The sequence below is a fragment of the Chlamydotis macqueenii genome, chromosome 12, assembly GCF_036417535.1.
Source record: "Chlamydotis macqueenii isolate bChlMac1 chromosome 12, bChlMac1.mat, whole genome shotgun sequence".
In the NCBI taxonomy this organism is placed as follows: Eukaryota; Metazoa; Chordata; class Aves; order Otidiformes; family Otididae; genus Chlamydotis; species Chlamydotis macqueenii.
Window position 1 is genome coordinate 6,650,899 of NC_141567.1, and position 26,321 is coordinate 6,677,219.

A 26,321-nucleotide genomic window follows, 5' to 3' on the forward strand; every position below is an offset into this window, starting at 1 on the left:
CCCGCTGAGCGAGGCCGCGCTGCACCCCGCCGGGGCTGCCCTGCGCTGGGCGGGGGGGCCGCCTGCGCTCTGCCGTCCTTCTCCCCCCACCACCACCACTAGGTTTTTTTTTTAATAATTTATTTAGGTTTATTTGGTTTTATTTTCTTCAGTTTTATTTCCTTTGGTTTGATTTTCTTTGCTTTTATTTTTGTTTTATCTCCCTCTCTTGGAAAAAAAAAAAAATAATAAAAGCGCCGCTCCCTGCACTGACCCCCGCGGCGGGCTGGAGAGGCTGATGCGGCCGCTAAGGTAAGCGGGGGCGGGGGGCTGGCGGACCCCCCCGGCCGCATGCTGCCCTGCATGGCCCTTCCTCCGCGGGACCTGTTGAGGCTGTCGCTCCCGGTCCCCGGTTGCCTCCTCCCTCCCGAGGCGTTTTTATAAGCAACCACGATTCTTCCCATTTCCTCTGCCCAGCTCGCTCCCTGTGCCCGGCTTGATAGTAGCCTGGCGTGCATGCGGTTATTCATTTATCCTCCCTTCTGATGGTTGCCACTAAAAATGCACCCTGCCGGGCTGAGTCAATCGAATAATTCCTTGCAGACCACGGATGAAAACTGGAAATATCCTCCCCAGTGTTTTCCCCTTTCCGTTGGATAGCTCATCGTGGGGCTGATGGGGATTATGGAGAGCGGAGCGCTTCGTTTGAGGGGACACGCCGCTTTCGTTTGCGGGGACACGCCACTTTCCCCTAACTCCCGTGGGTGCCAACGCGCTGGGGTGTTTGCGAAGGAGAAAAGAGGGGTGGGTGACAGCTGGACAGATGTGGGACGTGGGTAGGGACGGTCACATCTGTGCACAGGGAGTGGACAGGCAGCTGGAGCGTGTCTGGACGGGTGGGGGGAGATTTGTTCTTGAGCCCAAAAATAGCCCATAACCTCAGCCAGGAGCCGGGGGACAGAAAAGAGCCCCCAGTCAGGACATTTCAGAGGCAGCAGCCAGAGCAGCCCCTGTCCAGGCTCGCTTCCACAGCCGGACCCACACGTTGCCCGTCCTAAATATGATGTACATGTCAGGAAACCGGGCTGCGTTTGCAAGACAGGTGCTTTTTGTTGTGGTGGTGGTTGTGAGGCAGGAGATGAAAGTTTGGTGTTGTTTTGATGTGATCCTTGATTGCTGCCTGTTGGAGTAATTGCATCGCAATTGCTCAGAGGTAGAATCAATTTCCCCAAATTGAGATTTTAATGGGCGCTCGCAAGCTGCTGTTATGTCATGTGGTTTCAGGCAGCGTTGCGTTGCGTTTGTTTTATAAACCGGATCCTTCTCCAGCGGCGCAGGGATAACAGCACCACCCAGTGGGGCCCAGCCCGGCCCGGCCCAGCCCAGCCCAGCCCCAGCCCAGATGAGCCCAGCCCAGCTAAGCCCAGTCCCTGTCCCTGTCCCTGTCCCCGTCCCCATCCCAGACCCAGTTGCAGCCCAGCTCAGCCCAGCCCCAGCCCCAGCCTAGCCCCAGCCCAGTCCCAGTCCCAGTCCCTATCCCAGCCCCGGTTCCAGCTCAGCCCAGCCCAGCTCAGCCCAGCCCCAGCCCGAGCCCAGTCCTAGTCCCAGTCCCTGTCCCCATCCCAGCTCCAGTGCCAGCTCAGCCTAGTCACAGCTCAGCTCAGCCTGAGTTCCAGTCCCAGTCCCAGTCCCACCCGCAGCCCCACCCCCAGTCTAGTCCCAGTCCCAGTCCCTGTCGGTGTCCCAGTCTCACTCCTAGTCACAGTTCAGCCCAGCCCAGCTCCAGCCCTAGTCCCAGCTCAGCCCCAGCCCCAGCTCCAGCCACAGCCCCATGCCAGGGACACCTGGGAGGACTCCCAGGGCCATCTCCAAGCTACTCTGTCCACAAAAAATCTCGGTTTGATTTGCCAAAATACCTACAGAGATACTGGACTAAAGTTTTGTGTTTTAGTTGGTTGTTGTTTTGGGGTTTTTTTTTCTTATCTGTAAGAAGGAATGTCTTTTTCCCAGGTATTCAGAAAAAGTTTTAAATCAGCTGATGACACTGTCACCTAGTATTTCCTGACTGCCAGCGCAGGAAAGGTGTCCCATGGCGAGGTTATATTTCTGGCCATTGCTGTCAGGAACTGACACATGGGGACATGGGCTTCACAGAGCTTTTTCCACATGATCCCTGAAACACCTCTTTCCCAACGAGCTGAACATGTAGATTTGCAAGCACTCCGTGTCATCTCCCACCTTTAAATGCGACCCAGGAGATGTCCTTAGCTGACCTTTCGGTCGGAGGGGACAGAATTAGGGAGCTTTGCTTCCACTTTCTCAAGATACCACTAGCTTTTAAAAGCAGCAGAGAATGACTGTCCCATTACACAGACTGGTTTCTGTCTCTGCTGATAAATGCCCAGTTCTCTGCAATTCTTCTGTGCTGTTTATTTTTTGGCAGTTCAGCTTTCTCCATCTATTCTGCTGAGCTGACGTTTGGCCATTTGAACTCGCTCTTGGGAAGCTCCCAGCCCACCTTTTCTTTTTTTTTTAGAGGGGAGCCCAGATGTGAAGAAGATACACTAAAGAGATATTTACCTTGATATTTACCCCAAAGAGGAGACTGGGCCAGGAAGAGCAGCTCCCTGCAGAGAACTAAATATACAGATGGTGAATTCCAGCCAGCCTTCCAAACACTGCCGCACAAGGGATGGTTACATGCTCCCATGTGTAGGAGTCCAGCCTCACCCCACACGGTTTTGCAAGCAAAGGAAAGGGAGAGACACGAATGAATGCCACCAGTCAAAAAAGCTGACGTGATGAACTTCATTTGACTGAAAATATCCCTGCTTGTTTTGCTTTCTCTCATGGGCGAGACTGGAAGTTTTCCACCGGCCCATCTTCCCTTCCCCTTGCCCAGCCTTTAGAGGTGGCTTTTATGGCTCAGAGCTCGGAGCAGGCACTGCCGAGAGCCCACCGCAGGGTTACCCACCCCAGGGTTACCCACCCCAGGATTACCCACCCCAGGATTACCCACCCCAGGGTTACCCACCACCGCTTCAGCTGGGGCTGCTGCTCATCAGTTCATCTGCAGATGCAAAAATGCAGGTCAACAAAGCATTTTTACTATTTTATTTATCAGTGTTCCAAGCTATATTTCTATATATTTTATATTTTTATTCCATTTTCGACCCACTGGCCTCTCTTTACATCACCAGATGGCTGAGTCTACTGGTCACAGGGTCAGCTGTGGGGACACGGCTTAGCTAAACCAGCAAACTCTTCTGTGCGCTTCGCTACGCAGGCGTGGGTCGGTCTTCAAAGCCCCGCTTTGCGCCATCCCCTCCACCTGCTCCACTCCATTGCTGCAAAAGTTCAGTGCAGGGTGGTGATGAGACCTTGGGGGGACACTTTCCCTGCCAGTGGCTCTACTGGGCACTGTACTGCAAGGCTCGGGGTTAGGAGACAAGGGGGTTTAAGCTGCTTCGGACCGTCTGCTCATTATCTCAGCAAGGGAAACTGTAAAATGATTTAAAAATTTGGATGATGAATAAAAGAAGAGTCTTTAAAATTAACTGCAGCATTTCCCAGTGTTGCAAACAAGAGAGGTGTGGCTGTTACTGTAGAAAGACGAAGGGGCTTGGTTTGGTTTTTTTTTTCTTCTTCTTCAGACGTTTTTTCTTTATTAAGGGAACCGTTCAGAGCACAGGTGTTTGGTTTTACTTCCATTAACATTTTGGGACCAGTTATCACACCTCCCCAGACACCAATTTGGGGCTTTCCACTCCAAACTTCCTTTCCTCCTCCTTTAGGGAGCAATTTCCTTTTTGCTGCTCACCCCAAACACATCTCCTTGCAGAACATTTCAGGATTAGCTTCCTGCACGGGCAATCGCAGCTTATCCCAGCCAGGCCACGAGCCGCGTTCGTTGAACGCCTTGGCCTGAGGCAGAGGAGGGAAAGGCACGTGCTGAAGCTGCGCCGAGATATTTTTTGCGCGAAGAGCGGCCACGCAGAAAGTTCATGGGAGAGTCAGGAGCAGACCGGGAGCCCTCACATCCATTCCTCTAACTACCGGTTACAGTCCTCAGAAATACCCATGTTTACTATTTTAGCCATGTAATTACAGGTAGCGAATAATTCCATTAGGAAGGCCGTAAGGGGAGGTATCATCTGTAAACCTTCGGGTTCCAATTAGACGTGTTCCTTCAGCCCAGCTGAAGCCCGCAGCCACACACGGCGCGATGCAGGGCAGTGAAAAGTAAAGTTCAGACGAGTGATCCCGGCTGAGTTTCCTCTGGGAACTGGGATCTTCCTGCTCATCCTGCGAATACCTCAGAGAATGCGATCGGCTAAACCCAGCCGCGATTGGCGTGTGGCCCCTCCGTAACGACACCAAACACAGGGATCCCTGTTTACGGGACCACGGCGGTGCCTTTGCCCCCGGAGCCGTGCCGCTGCGCAGCGTAACTCCGCTGTGCCTCAGAGGTGTTTGCATTTTAGCGGTGGGTGGTTTCCCACGTGCTGTTTGCAAAAAGCGTTGGGCTCAGCGCTGCCTAAACAAGGAGCCTGGGTCGGGCTTGAAGAAATAACGAAGCGGGGGAGAACACAGCCATTCCACGTTCCCAAGCCTAAATATCCCCGTTAACCAAGGCAGAGATGTGAATTTCTCAAAACCTGCACTTCAGTAGGTGATTTAAAGTCCAGGTCTTTGATTCAGCTAATCAGAAAGGTGAAGGTTATTCAAAAAAACATGGAAAGGGGAGCAGGATTTCAGAAACACACCTTATTTGGGGCCTTTTCCTGCTCGGCAGTTACGGTTTGGACACATCTGTTGTTTTCTCCAGCGAAATCCGCTGCTTTGATCCGTGCCAAAAACAGCAATCCCATTTGCAATGCATGATGCAACTGAGCAAAATCAAGGAGAAATTTTCACAAACTGGAGCCAGGGGCACCAGACCGTTGCTTTATGGCAGCACAGTTTTCCCTACACCAAAGGCAGAAGCTCCAACAAAGGTCTTATTTTACAAATGATGCTTCAAACTGGATTCCAGTCTATGGTTGCACTGTGTCAGCTTGCCACAAAACGGCAAGACCAAAGTGGCTCTTTTAGGTCAAACAACCAAACCAGCCTCGCAGCAGCTATTTAGCAGCTGGATTTTTAAAGTTCATCATGCCGGCGGTTTTTTGAATTAAAAACGAATAGATCATGCTATATGTCATCAGCCGGGATAACAGCAGAAGTGATGCTTTTCAGATTGAAATAAAAGCAAAAGTTGCACTGCAAGAGGACGGGGTGAGAGGAGGAGGAAGGGATTTGGGGTCTGAAACCCCACCCCCCTGGTTCTCTCCCCCCTTGCCTAGGCTCTCCCCGGCTCGTGGACCCTCTCCCTCCTCCCTCCAGGCCCCTTCCAGCTCCAGCTGCCTACACATCCCGTCGGCAGGCATTTCTTCTTGGGTGGTAGCAGCAGCTGGCAGGGTTTGGACATACTTGCCCCTGTTTGACATCCCCCACAAAGAGGTGCTTCGAGTAGGCGTTCCTCCCACGCTGCCTTTGCTACAGGTCTGGATCCGGCCTGCCAGCTTTCATCTCCTGCCCAGCTCAGCCCGGTCTGGCAGCTCTTCCGCACACAGAGCTCCTTCTGACTTCAGTGGACATCATGGGAGCGCAGCTGTAGGAGGATCAGGACCAAGACAGACCTCCAGTCAGGCAGTCAAGGCCTCAGGATTTTTGGATCCCATCTGGGTCCCAGATGGAAAAGTTTCAGCATTTTAATTCCAGTTGCAGCCTGGATGAAGCCCCAGTGAAGCTCCTCCTTCATTTGGAGGCAAGGGGGCTCAAATTCCCCAGGGAGAACGGGATAGGTGGTGTTAGATCCCTTTCCTTCCAGGATATTCACTTCTATCTCCTCTTCCTCACCTCACCTTCCGTGGGATATTTGTTGTAGCTGAATCACAAACTTTTCTTGGAGACTTCAAGCCATCATCACTCCAAAAAGTAGCCTTAAGGGTGACGGTGAGGGGATTTCCAAGGACAACCAGAAGCAGAGTCAAGGAGCATCCCAGGCCTATACTGGCCTGCAGGAGGAAAGACCCGTTGTTAAAGGGCATTTACAGAGCTTGGAGAAGGGTTCTGTAAAACAACCAGCATCCTTTGACTCTTTGAATAAGGTCCCTGAGAGAAAGGAGTTGAAATGTTAGGATGGCAAGGGGGCACTCAATCAAAGGAGGGCTAATGATCTAAAGCAGAGGAGTTAAAGCATATTAATACCTGTGGGCACTCTTGTTTGAAAGTGAAGTTGTCTTAGTTCACCGTGGCTAAAACATCCTTCAAGAGAAATTTTAAATAGGTCCAAGTGAGCGGTTAAGGGGATGCCTCCCACTTGGGTCAGCCCCCTGTCCTAGGTGGAGCTGGGACCCCTGGGACGGTGGGGCTGCAGATCCAGCCCACTCACCTCCTCGTGCCGTTTCCATCGCTGTGGAAAAGAGCAGGATTTTGAAGCCCAGCAGGCAAATGCCTGTGTGCTTTGAGCTGCTGCTCCATCTGTATGGTCCTTGAGCAGGGAGGGGTTCCCGGGACTACCGCTTGCCCGGGGGCTGCCCAAGGGGTCTCTAAGGGGTGCTTGCAAAGCGAGACCCCCAGGACAAAACCGTACCAACAGAACCAGTGAGACGTTCCCCCAGCAAAAGCTGAACATCCAGGTCTATACATGAGCCGGTGGTGCAGCCTAGGCCGTGGTGGAGGTCCTGAGAGAGCGTGGGTACACGTTAGTCCTCGCCATCCGTCCTCAGCGGGCTGGCAGCTAGATTTGGGGACCCTCGACAGTGGTCCGCTTCTCCGAGGAGCGTCTTGTTGGTCTGATGATAAGGATCTATGAGACTTGCTGCTCCTGAGTCATCCAGGCGTACTTCACCCGTGTGGTGAATGACCCGGAGAGGTTGTGAAATGCTCACGCCTCCTGCGTAGCCGGGGCTGGGACGACCTGGAGGAGCTCTGTGTGCCGGAGGGGTCACACCACAGCGGGCCAGGGCCTGCAGCATCAGTCTCGCCATCCCTGCCCCGCACAGGCTGCGTAGCGGCTCCCTGCCTCAGTTTCCCCACTCTGTTGTACAATGTCTCCTTTCCCCAAAATGGCTTGGTTTGAGGGAAACCGAAAGCACTTTTGTTAGGCCCATGGAAAGAGGCAGGGAGGGTGCATTGGGTGTCGAGACCCCAGGAGGGTGAGTGGAAGCCCCTCTCCCAAATTGCAACCGATGGTGAGGAGACGGCGCAGAACCTCAAGCACCCTTCCCGCAGCTCATTCTGCGTGGGACCCCCATCCCCACGGCGCAGGGAAGGGTTTGGTGGCTCGACCACCTGCAATAACCCCTCGGCCGGGTCTCCCGGGCTCTTTCTGCCCCTCTCCCCTCCAGCGCCCCTCCACCCGCCCCTTCCCCGCCGCCGGAGCAGCGTGGCCGGGGAGGCGGGAGGCGGGGAGGCGGGGAGGCGGGGAGGCGGGCGGGCCCCGGGGGGGAGGAGGAGCGCGGAGGGGATGCAGGCATTGGAAGGCAGCTGGGATGATTGATGGTTTGGGCTGGGTTGTCATGGGAGGGGAAGGAGAGGAGGAGGAGGAGAAAACGGCTGTGTAATCTCGCAGTGCGGAGGCCGCCGGAGCTGGGGCCGCCAGTCTCTGCATCGCTCCGCGGAGCCATGTGGGGCTTTTGATTTTATTTTTTTTCCCCCTAGTTCTTTCTTTCGATTGATTTATTTTTTTCCCTTTTGTTCTTCTCTTCCTCTCTTCCCTTCTCCTTTTTTTTTTTCCTTTTTTTTTTTTTCCCTTTTTTTTTTGAACTCTTCTTCCAGGGAGAGGATAGTGGTTAAAGCTCGAGCTGGATGGATGGGTATGGGGAGAGGGGCAGGATCCACAGCCCTGGGACTTTTCCAAATCCTCCCTGTCTTTCTCTGCATCTTCCCTTCAGGTAAGGAACAGCCTCTTTATTTCTAAGATTTTTTTATTATTATTAATTTTTTTCCCCTGTATTTCTCGCAGCCCTTGGATAGCCGCCTCCGTCCCCCCTGTCTCTGGGCCTCTTTCTCTCTCCCTCTCTCTACAGCAGTTTGCCACATGTTTAAAATAAGCAAGCGGGGCTCCGTTTTGGTCTGTGTGTCGTCCCCCCCATCCCCTTTTCCCCCACGCCGTTGCGGTGGGTGTTTTTCCTTGACCTCACCTCCTTTGTCTCCCCGCCGCCTCGCCCCCCCGAGGAAGGAGAATGGTGGAAAACACGGCGATTCCCGGCCCGGGCAGCCGGGCTTTGGTCCCTGACAGCGTGGGGCAGGTTGTGGTGCTCTCCCGTTCCCGGCTGTGCCTTGAAATGAAGGGGAGGGGAGGACCACGACCCCCCCCCCCCCCCCCATGAACACCCCAGATGCCAAATTCTTGCCCCTAGTGGGGGTGGGGGGGTCCCCGCTCCGACCCCCCCATCGTGAAGGGAAGAGCGGTCGTTGGGGTAAAGAGGGTCGTCGCTTTGTCATTTCGGGAAGGGGGGGCACAGCCGCAGGGTTCACCTGGGCCGGGGGGGTGCGATCGGAGCGGGGTCCCCCCTCTTCTCTCCGCCGGCCCCGGGCTGGGAGGATGAGGTGGGTGCGTGTGCATGATTATTTTTTTTTTTTTTTTTTTGAGGAAGGGGGGGCTCAGCACCATGATTTCCTTGGAAAACTCGGCCGCGCTGTCCCAGGGCGGGATGGCAACCGAAGGGGCCGGCGAGCATCGGCCTCCGCGGGCGAGCCCTTCCCCGCGCACCTACTGCTGCCCCCCGCCCCAGCCCCAGTTTGTTTGTATTGTGTCAGAAAAGGAGAGAATTTCAGAATTACAGCTGAAAACGCCATCTGTTTCCAATGAATCCCCCATAGTTTTTCACAATGTTTTTGGCAGATCTCTGCCTGCAAATTCCTTCAAGCCCTGAGTGCTTGTTTTTGTTGGGGGAGGGGAAACCCAGTCCACAGAGGCGGATTTGTTCCTTCCAAAACTCTCCAGTTTCTTTACCTCTTTTTTTTTTTTTTTTTTTTTTCATTTGCAAGGGGGGGGGGAAGGAGAGAAAGCAGAAGGGAGTAAGAAAAGTCCTAACACTCAAATCGCCCTGTTTATCTTTTGAGTTTAGTAAAACTTTCCCTTTTTTTTTAACTTCTTAATTTTGAAATCTGCCTTTCTTTTGCATAACCGTAGGTGAAGCAGTCTTGCACACACATGCAGTAAAGAAATAAATAAATAACTGCTTTACGCCCTTCCTCCCCCTCTTTGCCCTCCCAGCCCTGCTGCAGGAAAGCGAAGCCTTTTCAGCCCAGCACTGAGGTGTCCCCCGGGACCCCACTTCTCCCAGGGGACTTTCCAGTGGGCTGGAAGCTGAACCCCTTTTTTTAATCTCTTTTGTTTTCTCTTCTTTTTTTTTTTCTTTTTTTTTTTTTTTTCTGAAAGCTCTGGAGCTGCTCCCATACGTGTTGCTTAACGCCCTTTTCGGAGCGTTTTGGGTTGCAAAGCGTAAAGGCTGTGAGATTTACGGTGCAAGAAAGAACTTGATAGGAGATCTGGCTGGCTGCTTTGTTTGATTCTCCCTTCAGCAGTCAAATAAGGTGCAAAGAACTGGCAGAACGGGGCGATCCGGAGCCCACGGGAGCGGGGCGCAGGCGGAGACGATGCTCCCCGTGCGCAGGGCCAGGAGCACGCTTGGGGGCTTTCGTTGAAAGCTTTTTGGGGTGAGAAGGTAGGAAAAAAAAAAGGGAGGGATTTATTCCCCGGTGTATCCTTAGCCCCTTTTTCCCCCCTGTGCTTCCTGGGAATTTGTGGGTTCCCAGCAGGTTCCCAGCCCTGAGGAAGCTTCGCGCCCTTCCCGAGAGCCCCGGGTGAGCGGGGCCGCTGGAGGCCGCCCAAGCGGGCGCTCGGCGTGTCGGATCAGTGCCTCGCCGAGTCCTGCCCTATTGAGTTATTTGCTTAACCCACCCCCCTACACGCACCCCCCGGGCTGGATTCCCACTCGTGCTGCTCTCGCAGCGATGGCTTCACCCCACTGCCTCCTGGGCGGCCCCCGCCGCCGAGCACCCTTGGGATGGGGGCACTGGCATGGGTGTCCCCCCCACTGCGTGGATCAGGGTGACGGCTGAGCGTGGGGCAGCTGGGGAAGGAGGTTTGGGCAGAGCAGGCCACTGGTGACAGTGCCACTGGCAGAAGTCCCGCTCAAGGCATGGGCCAGGTCCCAATGTCTGATGCTCACGGGGGCTCTCCCCTCCCAGCTGGGACCCTGATTTCCTGGGGTCCTCAGCTGACCCCCGCCTGTGCCTCCCACCACGGGCTGTGCTGAGTTTTCTTGCAAATCCTTTCGTCCCCTCTGGTACTTTGAAAAATATGGCCCTGGGTGTTGTGCCCCGATGTCAGGCTTTGCTCTCTCCCTCACACTCCAGTTTGCTTCTGCTTTCCCAGTTTGTCTTCGGCTTTGCTGTTTCAGCTGTAATACGCTCCTGCCTCCAAAAAAAAAACAAATTGGAATTTTCTGCCCTTGGTCCACCTGGGCGATGCGGTTGATTGCAGATAAGGATCCGTCCCTACTGGAGATGTATCGGATCGGTTGATAAATGGCTTTTGTCTCAGCGGCGTGGAGGGATGTGATCGCAGCATTAAGCCGAAATTGAGAAGGGGGGCTTAGAGGCTGCTAAAACAACACCTCCGCAACGCCGGAATGGGGAGCGGGCCCGGGAAGGTGGCGGCAGGGGAGGAGCGCGCCTGTGCGGGATGCTGTCGGGGCAGAGAAGAAGGGAGGGATTCAAACGTAAACCTGCAAATATTTTGGCTTCCCTGTTTTGTTGCTCGCTGGGAGCTGGTCTCGTACTTGGAACAGGGAGTTCTCTGCGATTGCCAGCAAGGCTTGTTGTGGGGCTGGAAGGAGGCGCCTTGTTTTTAATGCAGGTGGGGTGGACACGTTGCTTTCTTCCCCCCCCCCCCCCCCCCCGAAAATCCTGAAATTCCTGGCTCTCAGTTACTGGGAATGGGGAGATATGAAGCGTCACTTTGGGTTTATCATGGCAGCAGCTGAGGTTTCCTTCTTTGGGCCCAAACAGCTGTGCCGACTGGGATGTGCACATGAAAGTGCTTCCAGGGCTGGGCAGCCATAAAAACCTGCTCACCTGAGGGCTCTGCTCGGTCTCAGCACCAACCTGCTGTCCCCGGGGAGCCAGGCTGTGGGGCTGGATCAGGCCCCAAGGACAAGAGTTTTGTGGTCTTTCTTCTGGCTCCCTGATGGGCACATCCCATAAAGCAACCGTAGGCTCTGGCACAGCGGTGCGTGGCCCGAGCGAGCCCCCCATAGCCCATCAGTCCTTTCGGAGACCCGTCAGCCAAGTCCTGCAGCTCCCAAGAGGTGATGGTTAGCAGGACAGCAAAGGAGGTCAAAGATGAGGGGGTTTGGCCCATCTGGATGGGTTTGATTTGGTTTGTCTTGCTTTGCCCGTTGGAGCAGAGACCAAACTTGGAGTAAGGGGGAGTGTGGGAACCCAGGACCGAAAGAGCATCAGGGACTCGGGTTGGGGTGAACCTGGGGCTGCAGCAAGGCAGGAGTGATGTGTGCCTGGGCGATGGGGAGGCATTTCGGGACGGATGGGGGATGCTGAGAGGTGCAGCTTGTGGTGGGGCAGGTGAGGGTGTGCCTGGCCTTTTCCTGGCTGTCCTGGCAAATCCTGCCTTTGTGCTGCAGATCAGGAGGGATCTGACCAGGCAGGGCCCTGCATGGAACCTGGAGCGCACTTGTGAGAGAAGGGCCCTGAAATGACTTTGAAAAGCTTTGTACCCTGCACTTGGCAACTACTGGGATGAAAAGAAGAGGATATTTATTCCCTTGTCCGTGAGCTCTCAAAGTAACAGGGCGTTCGATTGTAGCCTCAAGATTGCTTTGCACTCAAGTGCAGCCCGGCTGAGTAAATCACTGCTTCACCAGCTGAAATTCCTGCAGCAAGGGGGAGAATTGAATTATGGCCAACTGCAAAACCAGATGCCATCCCCTTGATGAAGTCATCGGGCTCTTGCTGCGGAGAACAAGCTGGCTCCTACACACACGCAGCCCTCGTCGGCGCAGACTGAGCCGCTCTGTCTGACGGCCGCGGCCGTGGTGCGCGGGACGGCCGGGGGCTGGCGTCCCTGCAGATGCGAGAACAGTAGGTCCTTCAGGGTGGAGCACCAGAAGGGTGTCAAGTCCCACTTTGCGCTGCATGAGCATCTGAGGGACTTTGGCCATTTCATTCCCAGCAAGCGGAGCTAGCCCTGCATATATGGAGTTTTTGTGGGTCGGGCAGAGAGCAAGCTTCACTTGAGCCCAAAGTATTTTCTTCTCCCTTGGTTTCCTCTCCTTCCTGGACAGCTGTTGACTTTGGTCCCCAAAGTAGTGATGTACAGTGGTTTGTTTTTTGGACAAGCTACATTTTTGGTTGTTTTTTTTTTTCTTCCTGTGTGATGTGCTCCAGCCAGCTCTTTCTGAGATGAGGAGGAAGTGTGGCAGGACGTTTTGGGGACAAATCCTGGCTCCGGGCTTGGCCAGCCCACTGTGATGATGAGAGAGTGTCGCTGTGCTGGGGATGGGAGGGTGCGGAGCAGTGGGACTGAGGGAGTGGGTTCCAGTTAGAAAGCTATTTTTTCTCTTAAAATTAAAACTTGAGCCCGGAGCGGGGGGGCAGCAATCAGGTGCATTTAAAAATAAATACACCTCTGAAGGTCTGTGGCTGTGAAGAAGGAGCAGATGCTGTGGCTTCCATGGGACACGAGTGATGGGGAGCAAGTCTGGTGCCGGGATGGGAGCCCATCCCGCGGGCAGGATCCACTAGATCCCCCGCATCCCCGGGTGCGGCTCCAGCATCAGTCGAGTGCCCGTGTGGGTTTTCGGTGGGCTCATGGTGCTGCTGCTGGGCAGCTGCCACCCCACGCCCCGCGCACAAACCAACGCCTCCGATTGAGACGCCGCAATTTTTTGGCAGGCGTTTGATTGTATAAATTTGCCTCATCCAGATTTATGTGCTCCGGGCTTTTCTCCATCTCCTCGTTTTGTGTCTCATTTACCTCCGCGTTTGAAGGGTTGAAGTTTCACAAGAGCATGGCAGGGATGATTATTCCTAGAGGGAATCCACACCTGTGAGCAGAAAGCGTTTCCCTGGCAGCTCCACCATGGCCCAGGCGAGGGGGAGGAGGGCGAGGGACCCGCTGCCACACCTGGGGGCCCCCCAGGCGCTGGTGGGTGGCAGCTGTGCCTTCAAAGGCACCCTGGGAAAAACAGCTTCGGCGTGGGGAGAGTGATGTCTGCTGGAAACCCGAAACGCTCGGTGATAGGGGTGGCTGGCGGAGGTGGCCTTGTCCAGGTACCGCTGCTTCAGAGGGGTGGGGACGTGGGTGGTGTTGGCCAGGGGAGGAAGATGAGGGTGATGCTTCATGCAGCGGATGAGAGAGCGAATCCACCTCTCTTACCACCGGGCTCGTCCTGGGTGAAACCCTTCCCATTCTCAGTGTCCTCTTCTGTAAAATGGACCACTCCCCACAAGGAGATCTACCGGCTCTTGAGAACTGTTGGGTGAAAGCAACCGGGCACTCCCCAGCTGGGAAAGCCAGGCTCCAGCATCGCTTTCCAGCTCTCGGCATGCCGTGGCGGGGAGCCAGCTTCATTAGTGCCCTTCTGCAGATGGAGAATCAGAGGAGATCATTCCACTCCTCATCCTCTATCCACCAGCTCGTGGTGGAGCAAAACCTGCATTGTCTGAACCACCCAGCAGCACCGCTTCCTCTGAGCTGGTGAAAGCTCAACGGTTGCGGCAAAGGCAATGCTGAAGCTTGAATCCTAGGATGAAGTTTTAAGAGTGAAGTTTGCGACTCTGTTGCTGCTTTGGCTGTAGTTGCTGGTTTCAGCCAGCCCATCGCTCCTCCTGAACTTCCCAGGATTTGCTGATGATTCTTGAAGCAGCGTCGTCAGCCACTCATGGCCCAGCTATGAGCTCCATGGTTGATGCCCTCTCCGATGGTGTTTGCTCGCCCTTCTCCCTGCACGGGGATGTTGAGGTGAGCGTGGAGGAGCAATCCTATCCAGAGGGGCTAGAAGAGACACATTCGTCCCCACTAAGCGTGTCAGATCAGTGGTACGCTCAGTCTCTGGGCCAAAAGAGCTGACTAAGTGACAGGAATGATCAAGGGCTCCTTCAGCAGCATCCAACAGTTCGTGTCGTAGCTGGTGAAGACACTGACTCTGCTTTTTTTTCCTGCCTGTGCTTGCCCCACGTCTCTGCCACGCCAGGAGAGGAGAGATGGGGTCCATGAACTCGGCGCTGAGGACAGAAGGGAGTTGGCCATGGCAGGTCCTCCAGATGCTTTAGTGATTGACACAGGTTGAAAGGGGAAAAACTCCTTCTGCGTCCTTCTTTTGGCTTAGAGAAACTGGAGAAAGCCTTTTCCCCAGCATCCTCTCGAGCAAGACGAGGACTGGGTTAATAGAAGCTGCATGGATTGAGGTGTGCTCTCATCTAGAGCCGCCTCTGTCAGCACCTCCTTTGCCTGGATTTAATGCCTCTGCTGCTCTTGCCAGGGGAAGAGAGCACAAAGCCCAGGCCTGGATGGTGGCCCCTCCGAGCCAACCTCCCCATGCACGCCCTTGCAAAATATGAGCTCCAGCACTTTAAGAGAGGCAGGTTTGTTTTTCTCCTCCTGGTCCTCCTCCCCCCACTTGAGTGCAACTGAAACCTGATCTAATCCCTTTGCACATGGGTAATTTATTGGTCTATTGGGCTTTTCTTGATGGCAAATTGCATTGTCTTTCTTCCTGAGTTGAGGCTTTGGAGCAGTTTGCTGCATTCCTGCAGCTCTTTTCTCAGGGCTGATCTTTCACACCCCCTCTGAGCGCAGCCAAATCAGTTTTATTGGGCCCCTTTGTTATGCAAACAAGGCAATAATAACCAGGCTATTATTCTGCAAGATTGTGCTTGATTAACAGATCAAAGGAGGTGGCTGGAAGAGCCCGGCACTGCCATCACTGCACAAATCCTTTCACCAAGCTTGGATCTGGTGGCCCTTGGCTCCTCCTGGCGCCACGGTGCCCTTTGGGCCTGCAGGAGAGCCACCCGTGTCCACAGCACTGCTCAGGGCTGGCGATGGCACCGATGGGCTCACTTCTCTCTTTGGCATCACAGGGAAAGGCGTGTAGACCTCACAGGCCGCATGGGCACCAAGACCCAAGGAGCGGGTCCACCATGGTCGGTACGTGGGATGGCTGGTGTAGGCTTCCCCGCTGGGACAGGGACAGTGTGAAGGGCTGGCGTCTTTCGTCCTCTCTGGTTTTGCTTTGAATTCTCCAAATCTTGCTGAAAGGGAGCCCATCAGCTGGGTTTTTGAGGAGCAATGTGATGGTTTTTTAACTCTTGGGGTCATTTCGATGCTGGTGGTGACTACTATCCACCTAGGAGCTGAGTGGCCTACATCTCCTTGAAGCTGGTAGACATTGCTGGTATTTAGCACCTCCGAGAATTGTGCCTTTCCTATTGAGGTGTCAGCACCAATATGTTTATTTAGATTACTTAAATAAATATGTGTTTAGGAGCCTAAGTCTAGGTGCTCAGATCTGAGGCCAAAGGTAATTACGTTTTACTGTGTTCTCCGAAAAAGTCTCTTACTGCATGTGTGAGGCTTGCACATCTACACTTCCATCCATATATTTGGAAAGATGTGGGATGATGTATTTGCATCACATGCGGGTGATGAAATATTTTCCAGCCCGTTAGTAACCAAGAGGATATTAAACAACATCTCTTAGCAGTGAACGCTTTAAAATTAGCAGGTCTGGTTAACATGCACCTAAGAGTCTTAAAATAATTGGCTTTTGCTTACTGAAATTAATTTCTAGTAATTCTCTTTGCTAGAGGTATTACAGGAGAACAGATGAATTGCTGATTTTGTGGTAGTTTTCTGAAAAATAATGATTTGCGTAAGTGAAATCCAGGTACCCTGACACCAGCTGAAGGGAAAATAGAGGGCACTGATAATTAAAAGGCTGCTAAAGTTAGATGTGGGGGTCTAACATGTCTGAACAATTAATTTAACAGCGCGTAATATAACATACCAAGGATGAGGGCAGAGCAGTGGGACCCGGGTTGTGCTGTACCCCAGGCTCCCCACCACGTGGGAGCTCACCGGGGCGGGTGGACCACAGGATGCTTGCAGGATGGAGGACTGGTGCTTTGCCAGCTGGGAGCTCTGGAAAAGGTCATGGCCAAGCAGCCCATCTTGGTGCCCGCTGTGGTGCAATGCCCCGATGAAAGCAGTGACCTCCAGAGAGCGGCGAGCACGTGTCCCGTGTCGGTGTCGCCCGTTTTGCAGGAAACAAGCCTGCCGGAGGGAGGTCTGATGGTGGGGCTGGGCAAACACCTTCCAGTGAGAACTTAAAAGTGCAAACCGTTTAGCTTATCTAGAGGATTGACAAGTGACTCAATTGCAGTGTGTAAATATCTTTCTGGGAAACGGTACTGGTTACTAACGGACCTTTTACTGCTTTGGAGATTACTGCTTTGGAGAAAGTCGCTGGTTCTTTTTATGTCCTTACAATGAAGTCAGATAAAATCCACTTAGAACCAAGACCCGTGTTGTGTAAAGGTGATAAACTCCTGAAACGGCCCGCAGAGGAAAGGGATGGCTTTTCAGACTGTGCCAGGCCGCAGATGTCCTCATGGGAAGTGTTCCTGGACAAACATGGGGCACCGGCCTACGCACAGGGGGGCTGTCTTAGTCCGGGTAGTTTAATCATTTCTTCTGCCTTTAAACTTTATGACTGCTTTCAAGATACTGAAGGAAATTTTGTCCCTGGATTGAGTTGCACCAGGCCCTTGAAAAGAAAAGATGATGGGGAGACTGGAGGGAGCTGGGCTACCAGGAGCTGAAGTCACCCATCTTTGGGATGAAGGACCCTTGTGATGGACGAAGGTGGTGGCATCACCCAGATGCAGGGGTGTCTCATAGATCTCAGGAGGGCCTTGCTGGGCTCCTGCTTGAGAGGGGTGTGTTTCTGTGCTAAGTCGTCTGTGGTTGAAAACCAGATCCATTGTGAGTCGATGGAAAATAGATTATGCAAAATTGAATAAGCATTGTTTCTTGGCCTGGGTACAAATGAGCCTGCACCGCTGTGCCAGAGCTGCTGCCAGAGGGGACGAGGCCAGGCGTGCTCATTGGGAGGGGGAGAGCATCGGGTCTGCTCTCCTCCGCGCACTTTATCGCCCATGGTCCCTCCCCAGCAGCGCGAGGGGTTTGCCAAACCTGATGGCCATCGGTGTGGTTGGAGAAGCATCTCTGGTGAAAGCCCAGGTGTGAGTGGCCAAGGACGGCGCGCGACTCTGCTCGCGCATCGCCTCTGCCGCTGCAGCACCTGGCTTTGGAAATCTGGCCTTATATGGGGCCCTGAGCGAAACAGCGAAAAAGGGCTGGGTGCCAAAACCGGAGCGATAACATCTTAAAGAAGAACGCTCCCCCTTCAGGCCCAGGGAGGAAGGAGATGGGCTTCCCTGCCCTTCCTTTTGTTGGGATTTTTTTTTTTAACTCAGTACCTTATAAAGTCACGCGTGACCCTGAGGCGGTGCAGTGGGGAGGGATGCTCAGCACAGGGATGCGTTTAGTGTCGGGGGGCTGTTTTGCAGCAGCCCGCTCCATCCGTAGGCTGCTGCAGCTCGCGCCTGCATCTCCTGATCCAAGCAAATGAAGTATGTCCTTAAAGAGCAACAGGCTACAGCTTTATTCCTATTAAAAAAAAAAAAAAATCCCATCTACGCAGCGGCTGAAGGGCTGGAGCAGGCTGGGCTCTGCACGCTGGCTGGGATGCTTTGCACGGCGCGTCCCATTGCGTCCCGCCGCCTTACCAAGCTGTCAGGTGAAGGGGGGTGTGTGAGTCCTGCGTGTCCGGGGCTGCGTCCTCCAGCTCCTCCCGGGGCCGTGCTGGCGAGTCTGTCTGCCGTGAGAGCGCGTTCGGCCGCGCGTTCGGCTGCGTGCAACCTGAAGGCCTCCTCAAGCTGTACATTAGCATAACTACTAGGAGAGCAACGATTTTAATTGCCTGATGCTGCAGCTGTTTGGGATAGCTGGCCCTGGTCACGCTCCTGCATGCTTTTTTGACTCCTGCCTTCCACTGGGAGGGTCCTGGGGGAGCTGCAAAGCGATGCTCGCAGGCTCAGCAGAGGGAGCGAGACGCGTTTGCCTTATTTTCCACCCTGATAAACCCACACCGTCACCGCAAGCGTCTTATCCCGATGCCAGCAAACCCACTTGCCCCTGTCACTCCCAACACTGCTGCCCGCTGATTAGCAAAATGTCTTTGGTGGAAAACCACACTCTTGGGGCTGAAAGGAAAGGGACATGAAATGATAATTATTTTTTAAATTGGACCCATAAATGCAGGTGCCTTAGCAGAAATGTGAGCCCATGTCCCAGGTCAGAAGCTTGTTACCAAGTCACCTCTGGTCAGTGATGAGTTAAAGGCTTTCCGCAGTGCTCCTTGCAGGTTGAAGTGAGGTGCTGCCAAGACGGAAACAGCTCCTGGGTTCTCGGTGCTGTTGCTAGCATCTGAGTTTATTAAACATGAATTTTAAAACTGTGAGGAACCTGTCACCGTTTCCTATTTGCACTTCAGCCTTCTTGGAAAGGGAGAGGAGACAGGCTTGTTTCTTAAAGCCGGACTGCTTCGTGTTTTATAGCCTTGGTCTCCCTTTCTGATTTTCCAGCACTGACTGTGTTTAGGTTTCCAGCACTGCAGTGTTTAAAACTAAAACATACTGTTTTCCCTGAAACAATACTGGGTTTTGTAACTTTCTTTTTAAACAAATCTGAAATGGTTTTGGCACGGATGCCTTGCCAGCCTTCTTCTAAACAAACCCCGAGACGGGAATATACGTGTGCGGCTGCAAGCGGCACCGCAAAAGCAGCTGGAAATGGTGGGGCTCCTCTTCTCCTCCTTCTGTTGCCCTTTGTCCCTGAGCCCATCCTGTGTCCAAGCCCTCTGAGGGGGTCGATTGAGAGGAGAGGAAGAAAAACACCAAGAATTTTTAGTGGTGTGAGCCTGGGTTCACCCAGCATGGCTGAGAATTGGCCCAGGGAGAGCAGCGTCTGGGCGATGCTCAGCGATGGCCGTGTGTGTTTTGCAGAGCTGCTTTCAACTCTGCTCCTGGGAAACCACGCTGCCCTGGGGAGCAGACGTTATGGAGGGGGGAAAAAAAAAACAGGATCTGAATTATCTTTGCCTTCCTCCGCCTTGCCAGGAAGCACCGGGGGCTCCGGTTGAGCGCGGCAGAAGCCCTGCTGCCTTTGGCTTCGCCTCCGCATGGGCAACACAAGGCGGGCGCGAAGGGGAGGCGGGGGCTCGCTGGCATCCCCGCACCCTGCTGCGCCGGTTTTTCTCCTTCACCTCTTGTTCTCTCTCAGTGAGCCGTGGTGGGGAACTGGCTCCCAGGGCTGGGCAGAGATGCAGGGCAGGCAAGAAAGAGGTTTTTTTGGCTCCTGCTTCTTTCCGGGGGCATGGGGGACAGGGGCAAGCGCTGCTGCTGGCGCCGCTGTAGCCGCAGAGATGGTGGGGTGGCTGCTGGCTTTGCTGCAGGGCTGGTCACGGCACAGGTCCTGCCCTCTGCTCATTGATGTGTGTCTGGGACACGGCAGTCATGCCAAGGCTGGATTTCCCCCAGCCCATGAAGGAGGAAAAGGAAGGCGGACAGATTTTTGCGCTGGTAGAGCTCCATCAGGACACAACGCGCAGTAATTCATGCAGCACAGAGCTTTGAATGTCAAACCCTAAAAAGGCGTTAAAACCCCATCGCATCTCCCCCAGACTGATGTTCCTCCCTTGTTCCTGCTAATGAATACATCCCATTCTTCCCCACCCCGGTTCTACTCTAGGAGCATTCATCTAAAGGCTGGATGCTCTTTCCCTTCTTGGCCTAAATTGGGGCAGATCCTGTTGGTTTCTTTGGCTTTGATGCATGAGGGTTGGGTCATGTGAGATGGTCACGTCTGGTGAGCGAGGCCCCATCACGCGGTAGAGCCAATGTCATGAGTTTGGTCTGCGGGAGGAGGACGTGAGCCTCTTGCTGGGGGTAGCGTTGGATGTCCCACACACGGGCATGCAAGCATTGACCACCTTGTGTTTTCCTTCCCTCCCGTAGCGACGTCTCCATGCAAGATCCTCAAGTGCAACTCTGAGTTCTTGGCGGCCACGTCAGGCTCCCATCACCTGGGCACGGAGGAGGTGCCCGAGTTTTGCACGGCGCTGCGCGCCTACGCGCACTGCACCCGCCGCACTGCCCGCACCTGCAGAGGCGACCTGGTCTACCACTCCGCCGTGCATGGCATAGACGATCTCATGCTGCAACACAACTGCTCCAAGGATGGCCCCACGTCCCAGCCCCGTCTCCGGACATTGCCCCCCGGGGATAGCCAGGAGCGTTCCGACAGCCCCGAAATCTGCCACTATGAGAAGAGCTTTCACAAACACTCGGCTGCCCCCAACTATACCCACTGCGGGCTCTTCGGGGACCCCCACCTCAGGACTTTCACAGACACTTTCCAAACTTGCAAGGTGCAAGGGGCTTGGCCACTCATAGACAATAACTACCTGAACGTCCAGGTCACCAACACACCAGTGCTGCCTGGCTCCTCGGCCACCGCCACCAGCAAGGTGAGCCTCGGGCACATCCCCGTGAGCAGAGGTGGGCAAGGGCAGAGGTGCTTCTGAGCAGCCTTTCTTTCCATCATCTCGCTCCTCCACCATTTTCACGGGGAGGGTAAAACCGGGTGAATTTGAGCATTCGGCCCTAAATACCAGATGCCCATCCTTCCTCTGTCCCCACCTTCACTTCAGTGGCCTGTGGTTTCTTCTGGAGCACATCCAGCCCCATCATGGTTAGCAGGCTGAGACGCTGCAGCTCAGAGGGCTCATGGCCGAAGTCAGGGATCGCAAATTAAGAGGGCTTCCACCTGGGGAACTCCAGGTTGCTGTGAACAGTCAGACTAGGAATGGTGGTGGCATGTTTTAGGAGACACCCAAGGTCCAAGCAAACTCAGGACTGCCCTCCAAGGAGGCTGCAGCTTGCAGGGAAAAGCCTGGAGGAGCTGAGCTCCTCGCGTTGCCTTCCCCTCTGCCCAGGCTCGTAGTTGTCTCTGTGATTTGCAGCCAAGTCAAGGCGTTTTGTGGAGCACAGTCTTTTTCTGTTGGTGCTTTGGCAGACTCAATAAACATCTTGAAGGTACAGGGCAAACCCTGAGAAATCCCAGCTGAATCCCAGGATGCAGCAGGGCTTCTGTGACATGGCTTCAACTTCAGGAGAGACTTGGAGCTGATGAACTGGCGCGTTGCTCCATGGTGCACAAGCTCTAAAGCTAACAGGCCACTTTTTGTGCCAAAAAAAAAGGGAGGCTCAGCAGAAGGCATCTTCTTGCTTTTGGAAGATGTCCTGTGCTTCTCCCTGTGTGTGGAGAGAGGAGAGAAGCATGTGTAGGACAAGAACTGCTTCTTAGCTCTGGATGTGACCATTTTAGACTGAGCTGGAGCTGGCATTTTGGTTTTGGCCTGTGCCTAATAAATCTCCTTGAAGATCCTTAATAATGCTCTCAACTCCTTACCTACCAAAAGATGTCAAAACCTTGCAAGGAAGTTTGGCTTGAGGAAGGTGGTCCCTAAGGACACCAGGGACCTGCAATTTCTAGGCTGGATCCCACGATCACCATCTTAATTGAGCCTTTTCACCCGTTACCCGCCTCATGGGCTTGTGGTGAGCAGGGATTAGTCATGAGATCTGCAGCATGAGCTGTGGAAAGCATTACTGGGTCATTGCTAGAGGACCATGTGCTGTTGGAAAGGATGGGGGCCTCTCGGTCCGTGGAGCTCTTTGTGTTTTTGCTTGATCTTCTGTGGTCTACCCTTCTTCCTCCAGCCAGAGGCAGGGCTGAACTCAGAGGAGGTAGCAGGAGGTCCACGCGAGAGGTAGCGCAGCCTGAAACCCAGGATGAAGGGGTGCCTCATGACGTGGTTGAGGAGGGAGTAGCAGGGCTGCCGTGGGGCTGGGAGCATCTGGGCACTCAGCAGAGGAGTGGGTGGGAGAGAGGGATGTTGCCAGGGCTCTGGACAGCTCTGGGCTCCTTGCCAGCCTCACTGGGAACAGAGGTTCTGGAAGCCACCACCCTGCTTAGCCCAGTCCTTGAGGAGCCTCAGTTTTTCCCTCCATACTCAGCCCTCAGGCGTACCTGTCCTGTAGCTGCTGGGGCCATCTCTCCTCCAGGTCTTGGTCTGCCCCTTCATGGGGGCCAAGTTGGGGGAGCTCCTCCTCAACGGCTCCTCCTTTATGGAGAGAGGTGCAAGAGGAAGATCAAGTCTGCAAGAGGTGAAAGGGGAAGCGTGGTTTGCATGGGAAGAAGAACAAGTTGCTCTTCCTCCCATACAAACTGTACTCTTCCTCATCAAGCCTTCCCCCCAAAGCCAGGTCAGCAAGGGAAGAGCAAGCGCTGTGAAGACGTTTCTCCAGCAAGGGACCCATGTTGGAGCCTAGCCAAGGGTGGGGAGCTGTGTTTGGCTCCATCTAAGCCCATATCACCCCTAGAAGGGCTTGCCCACTCAAACGTGCTGAACATGTGTGTGTCTGTGTGGTTGAGATAGAGTGTGACATGTTCTGGGGCCCAGAGAAGACTGTTGGTCAGCAAGTGTCTAGGGAAAGGAGGAGGTCCAGCCCTTGGGATGTAAATTCCGTGGAAGCCAGAGGAGAAGCTCCACCACTTCGAAGAGAGTCGGGGCTCATCCCCCTCTGCTATCTGCCAGGCCCTGGAGGCAAGACAGTGCTGCATGCACGGGCATGCAGCCACAGGCCTGTGAGTAGCAATACTCCAGCCAGCTCCAGCTATAAGGGAGCTCCTGTGTTAGGCCTGGAGATACCAGTGCAGATCCAGGTAGTACGTTCAGTCCAGCCGTTGGGTCTTGACTCAATACACGGTGTCCTCATCCCTGTGCTGAAGCAGAATGGCCATGTCTGGGTGCAGACAGCTCCTCCACCTCCCGTGTCACTCCTGGTCATACGCTCTCAGGTTGTCGTCACTGGTTGTAACCCTGTTCCTCCTTACTTTCTTTCTCCACAGCTCACCATCATCTTCAAGAGCTTCCAGGAGTGTGTGGACCAGAAAGTGTACCAGGCAGAGATGGACGAGCTCCCTGCTGCCTTTGTTGATGGCTCCAAGAATGGTGGGGACAAACATGGAGCCAACAGCCTGAAGATCACCGAGAAGGTGTCAGGCCAACACATTGAGATCCAAGCAAAGTACATTGGCACCACTATCGTGGTGAGGCAGGTGGGCCGGTACCTCACCTTCGCCGTGCGCATGCCAGAGGAGGTGGTCAATGCTGTGGAGGACCGGGACAGTCAGGGCCTCTACCTGTGCCTCCGTGGTTGTCCGCTCAACCAACAGATTGACTTCCAGACCATCCGCTCGGCTCAGGCCACAGAGGGCCGCGCTCGTAGGAAGGGCCCCAGCCTGCCGGCCCGTCCCGAGGCCTTCACATACGAAACGGCCACGGCCAAGTGCAGGGAAAAGCTGCCAGTGGAGGACCTCTACTTCCAGTCCTGCGTCTTCGACCTCCTCACCACGGGAGACATCAACTTCATGCTGGCTGCTTACTATGCCTTTGAGGACGTGAAGATGCTTCATTCCAACAAAGACAAGCTGCACCTCTATGAAAGGACACGGGACCTGGCCCCAGGCAACACGGCTCCCTTGGGGACCCCCTCTGGCCTCTGGGTAGCACTGCTGTGTTTGAGTCAGTGTTGGCTGGGCTTCTTGTAAAGGTTTGCTCCTTCGCACCATGGAGAGCGGGGAAAGGGAAGCAGGAGGGGACCCGGGATGAGATGGAGGTGCTGGACAACGGGAGGCTGGATATCAAAGCCGCGTGGGTTGTCCTCAGACCTCAGCCAGCCACTCTCTTTGGTACCAGGTCCTCCACCTTCCCAGCTCTTGCCTGGGAGGAACATGCTGCCGATGGGACCAGTCAGGAGGTTTTGCTGGACTGTATCTTGTCTGGACCTTCCTCAGCTCCCACTCTCTTCCTCCTCCCAGTCGTGTGGGTGCCAAGGAGCCCCCGCCTCCTCGTAGCGCTCCCCCAGGTCCCGAAAATGCACATGGTGACTGTGACAGGGGCGTGCGTGAATGTGGCTTTGTCTTCGTGGAGCGGCGCCCACGAGGAGGGCACAGAGCAGCGAGATGGGGCCGAGCCTGGCCAGCACAACAGGGCTGGGTTCTCTGCTCACCGGGGCTGTGCTCCGCTTTTTGGGCATGTCCCACCCTCCCTGCAGCCCCATCGTTGCAGGAAGTGGCGCAAGGGGCTGAAGCGGTGAGGAAGTCCCACGCTTGCTCGGCCACCAGTGCCAAGCATCTTCTGGGTGGAAGGGAAACACGTTCCTCAAACCTCAGCCTGCATTTGCTGTAGTTCAAAGGGCATCTCCTGTTTCAGCCAGTTCATCCAACTGGTTCACTCCGTAGTTTTATTCCTGGCTCCCTTGTCGCTGCCCGGACCCACCGAGGACTCTTGACGGCAACGGGAGAAACCTGGCCAGTATTCAAGTGGTTTCTGTAACTTCTGCCCAGGGTTGGATGAGTTCCTCGCGCCGTTTGCTGCCCAGTCCCCTGAAACTGGCAGTGGGGAGGCTGCTCAGTGGGAGACCCCATCCGCACCTCCCTCCAGCCCTGCACCCCCTCGCCTGCCCGCGGCTGGGCAGGGTCCTGGGATGGAGCAGGAGCATTGCGCTCTCTTTGTTTGCTGCTAGGTCTCTGCTCCGCTCCTTGTCCTGGGGCCACGACTTGCAACCTCATTGCAGACCAGTTGCACCTTAAGCCCTTCTGGGCTTGAATCAGAAATGGGGCAATGTTAGAAACCCAGCCAGGAGACGGGATGCGGCAGAAGACCCCCTGACTGCCCCCGAATGTCTGTTCCCTGCCTTGAAACCATCGATAATCTCCTTCCCCCACCAGATAGTGCTGCCCATCTCCTTGTCTCCTTGTTCCTCTGTGGTTCACCTCATCGCTCACTGAACAAACAGCAAGACCACCTTTGGTCTGCATCTTGGAGACCTCTTAATGGGTTTCTCCTCCTTTCCTCAGGGGGAAGTTCCCAGAAGCAAGGCCCAAAACACGCGTCGCTCTTGAAGGCGCCTCCTGCTCTCAGGGGAGGTCTTTGGGCCTGATGAGAAGCTAGCACCGAAAGAGGTGGGAACAGGCTACGGCTGGCAATCTGAACTGGAGCCAAGAGGCGGCCTGGTGTAAATACTCGACGTCACTATTCATTGTGTCCTGACAGCTCTAGAGCTCCGTTTGTAAAGCAGCAGAGAAATGCAAAGTTGTGTCAATGGATGTAATTTATATTGTCTCTTTAATATATAGAGCCCTGGCATTGATCTCGTGTGACTGTACAGATGAAGAGATGTAATTGGTTTTTAAATGTTTAAGGAAAGAAAAGAAACAAAAAAAGATGTGTTTACTACTTTGCTCCTTGCTTTGTTTGCTGGTGCCCCAGGTATTCTGTTTAGGGAGATTCTGAAATAGGGATGTCACAGTTTGGAGGCGCTGAAGAGAGCAGCCACTGGACCGTGACACAGGACAGTTCCGCTCCCCAATGCACTAATTGCTCAGCCAGGCTAATTTTTATTTCTTGTTTCCTTTGTTAAAGACAGAAGCAAGTTTTTGTCTTCCCTAGGAGTTCGAAAAACAAGTTTGGAAAGTTAAAATTTGTCACTGGGTAAAGAAGCAACTTTTTTTTTTTTTTTCCCCTTGCTATATTGTGGCCGTGCAGAGCATCCCTCGGAAGACACAGCGCTTCTTGAAAGCACTCTTAGCTGGCCGGGCCGCAGCGTGCCAAGGCCGTACTTCCCTTACAACCTCCCTTTCCCATATGGCCGTCACCCTGTGGCTCGATGCGCTGCGGTTGAGGGGTGATTTCCAGCCAAGGAAGGTCTGGGTGATTTCGGCACGGCTCAGTCCCGCTGTCCAGGTGAGTGCTCCGGTGGCGACCGGCTGCCGCGCAGCGGTTGAAGCATCCCTATTTTAGAAGCAAACAGTGAAGCACTTTATTTTGGTTGTTTTTGACCCAGTTCTGGTTAAAGGTGAAGTGTGGCCAAGAAAGACCCAAGACTTAGAAACAAAAGAAATACATAGGCAAATTGGGGGGGGTGTTACGAGAAGGCCCACCCTCCACCTCCTCCCTGCATTGAGACCCACGGGAGCGTCACCGTGTGTATATACTGTAAATTATTTATTGAGAGAAATGCAAGTAAAGTTTGAGGGTTTTTGACAATAAATGGGTGGATGTCGTTCTGTT

At 54.2% G+C, this 26,321-nt stretch overlaps 1 protein-coding gene across 1 annotated transcript; it reads left to right on the plus strand.

Annotated features, from left to right (window-relative positions):
- RGMA (repulsive guidance molecule BMP co-receptor a) lies at positions 1–26,321 on the plus strand. Its single transcript, XM_086757435.1, has 4 exons — positions 1–291; positions 7,804–7,919; positions 20,137–20,648; positions 23,096–26,321. Exons 1-4 carry the CDS (start codon positions 278–280, stop codon positions 23,795–23,797), a joined length of 1,344 nt encoding a protein of 447 aa, XP_086613561.1. The 5' UTR covers positions 1–277; the 3' UTR covers positions 23,798–26,321.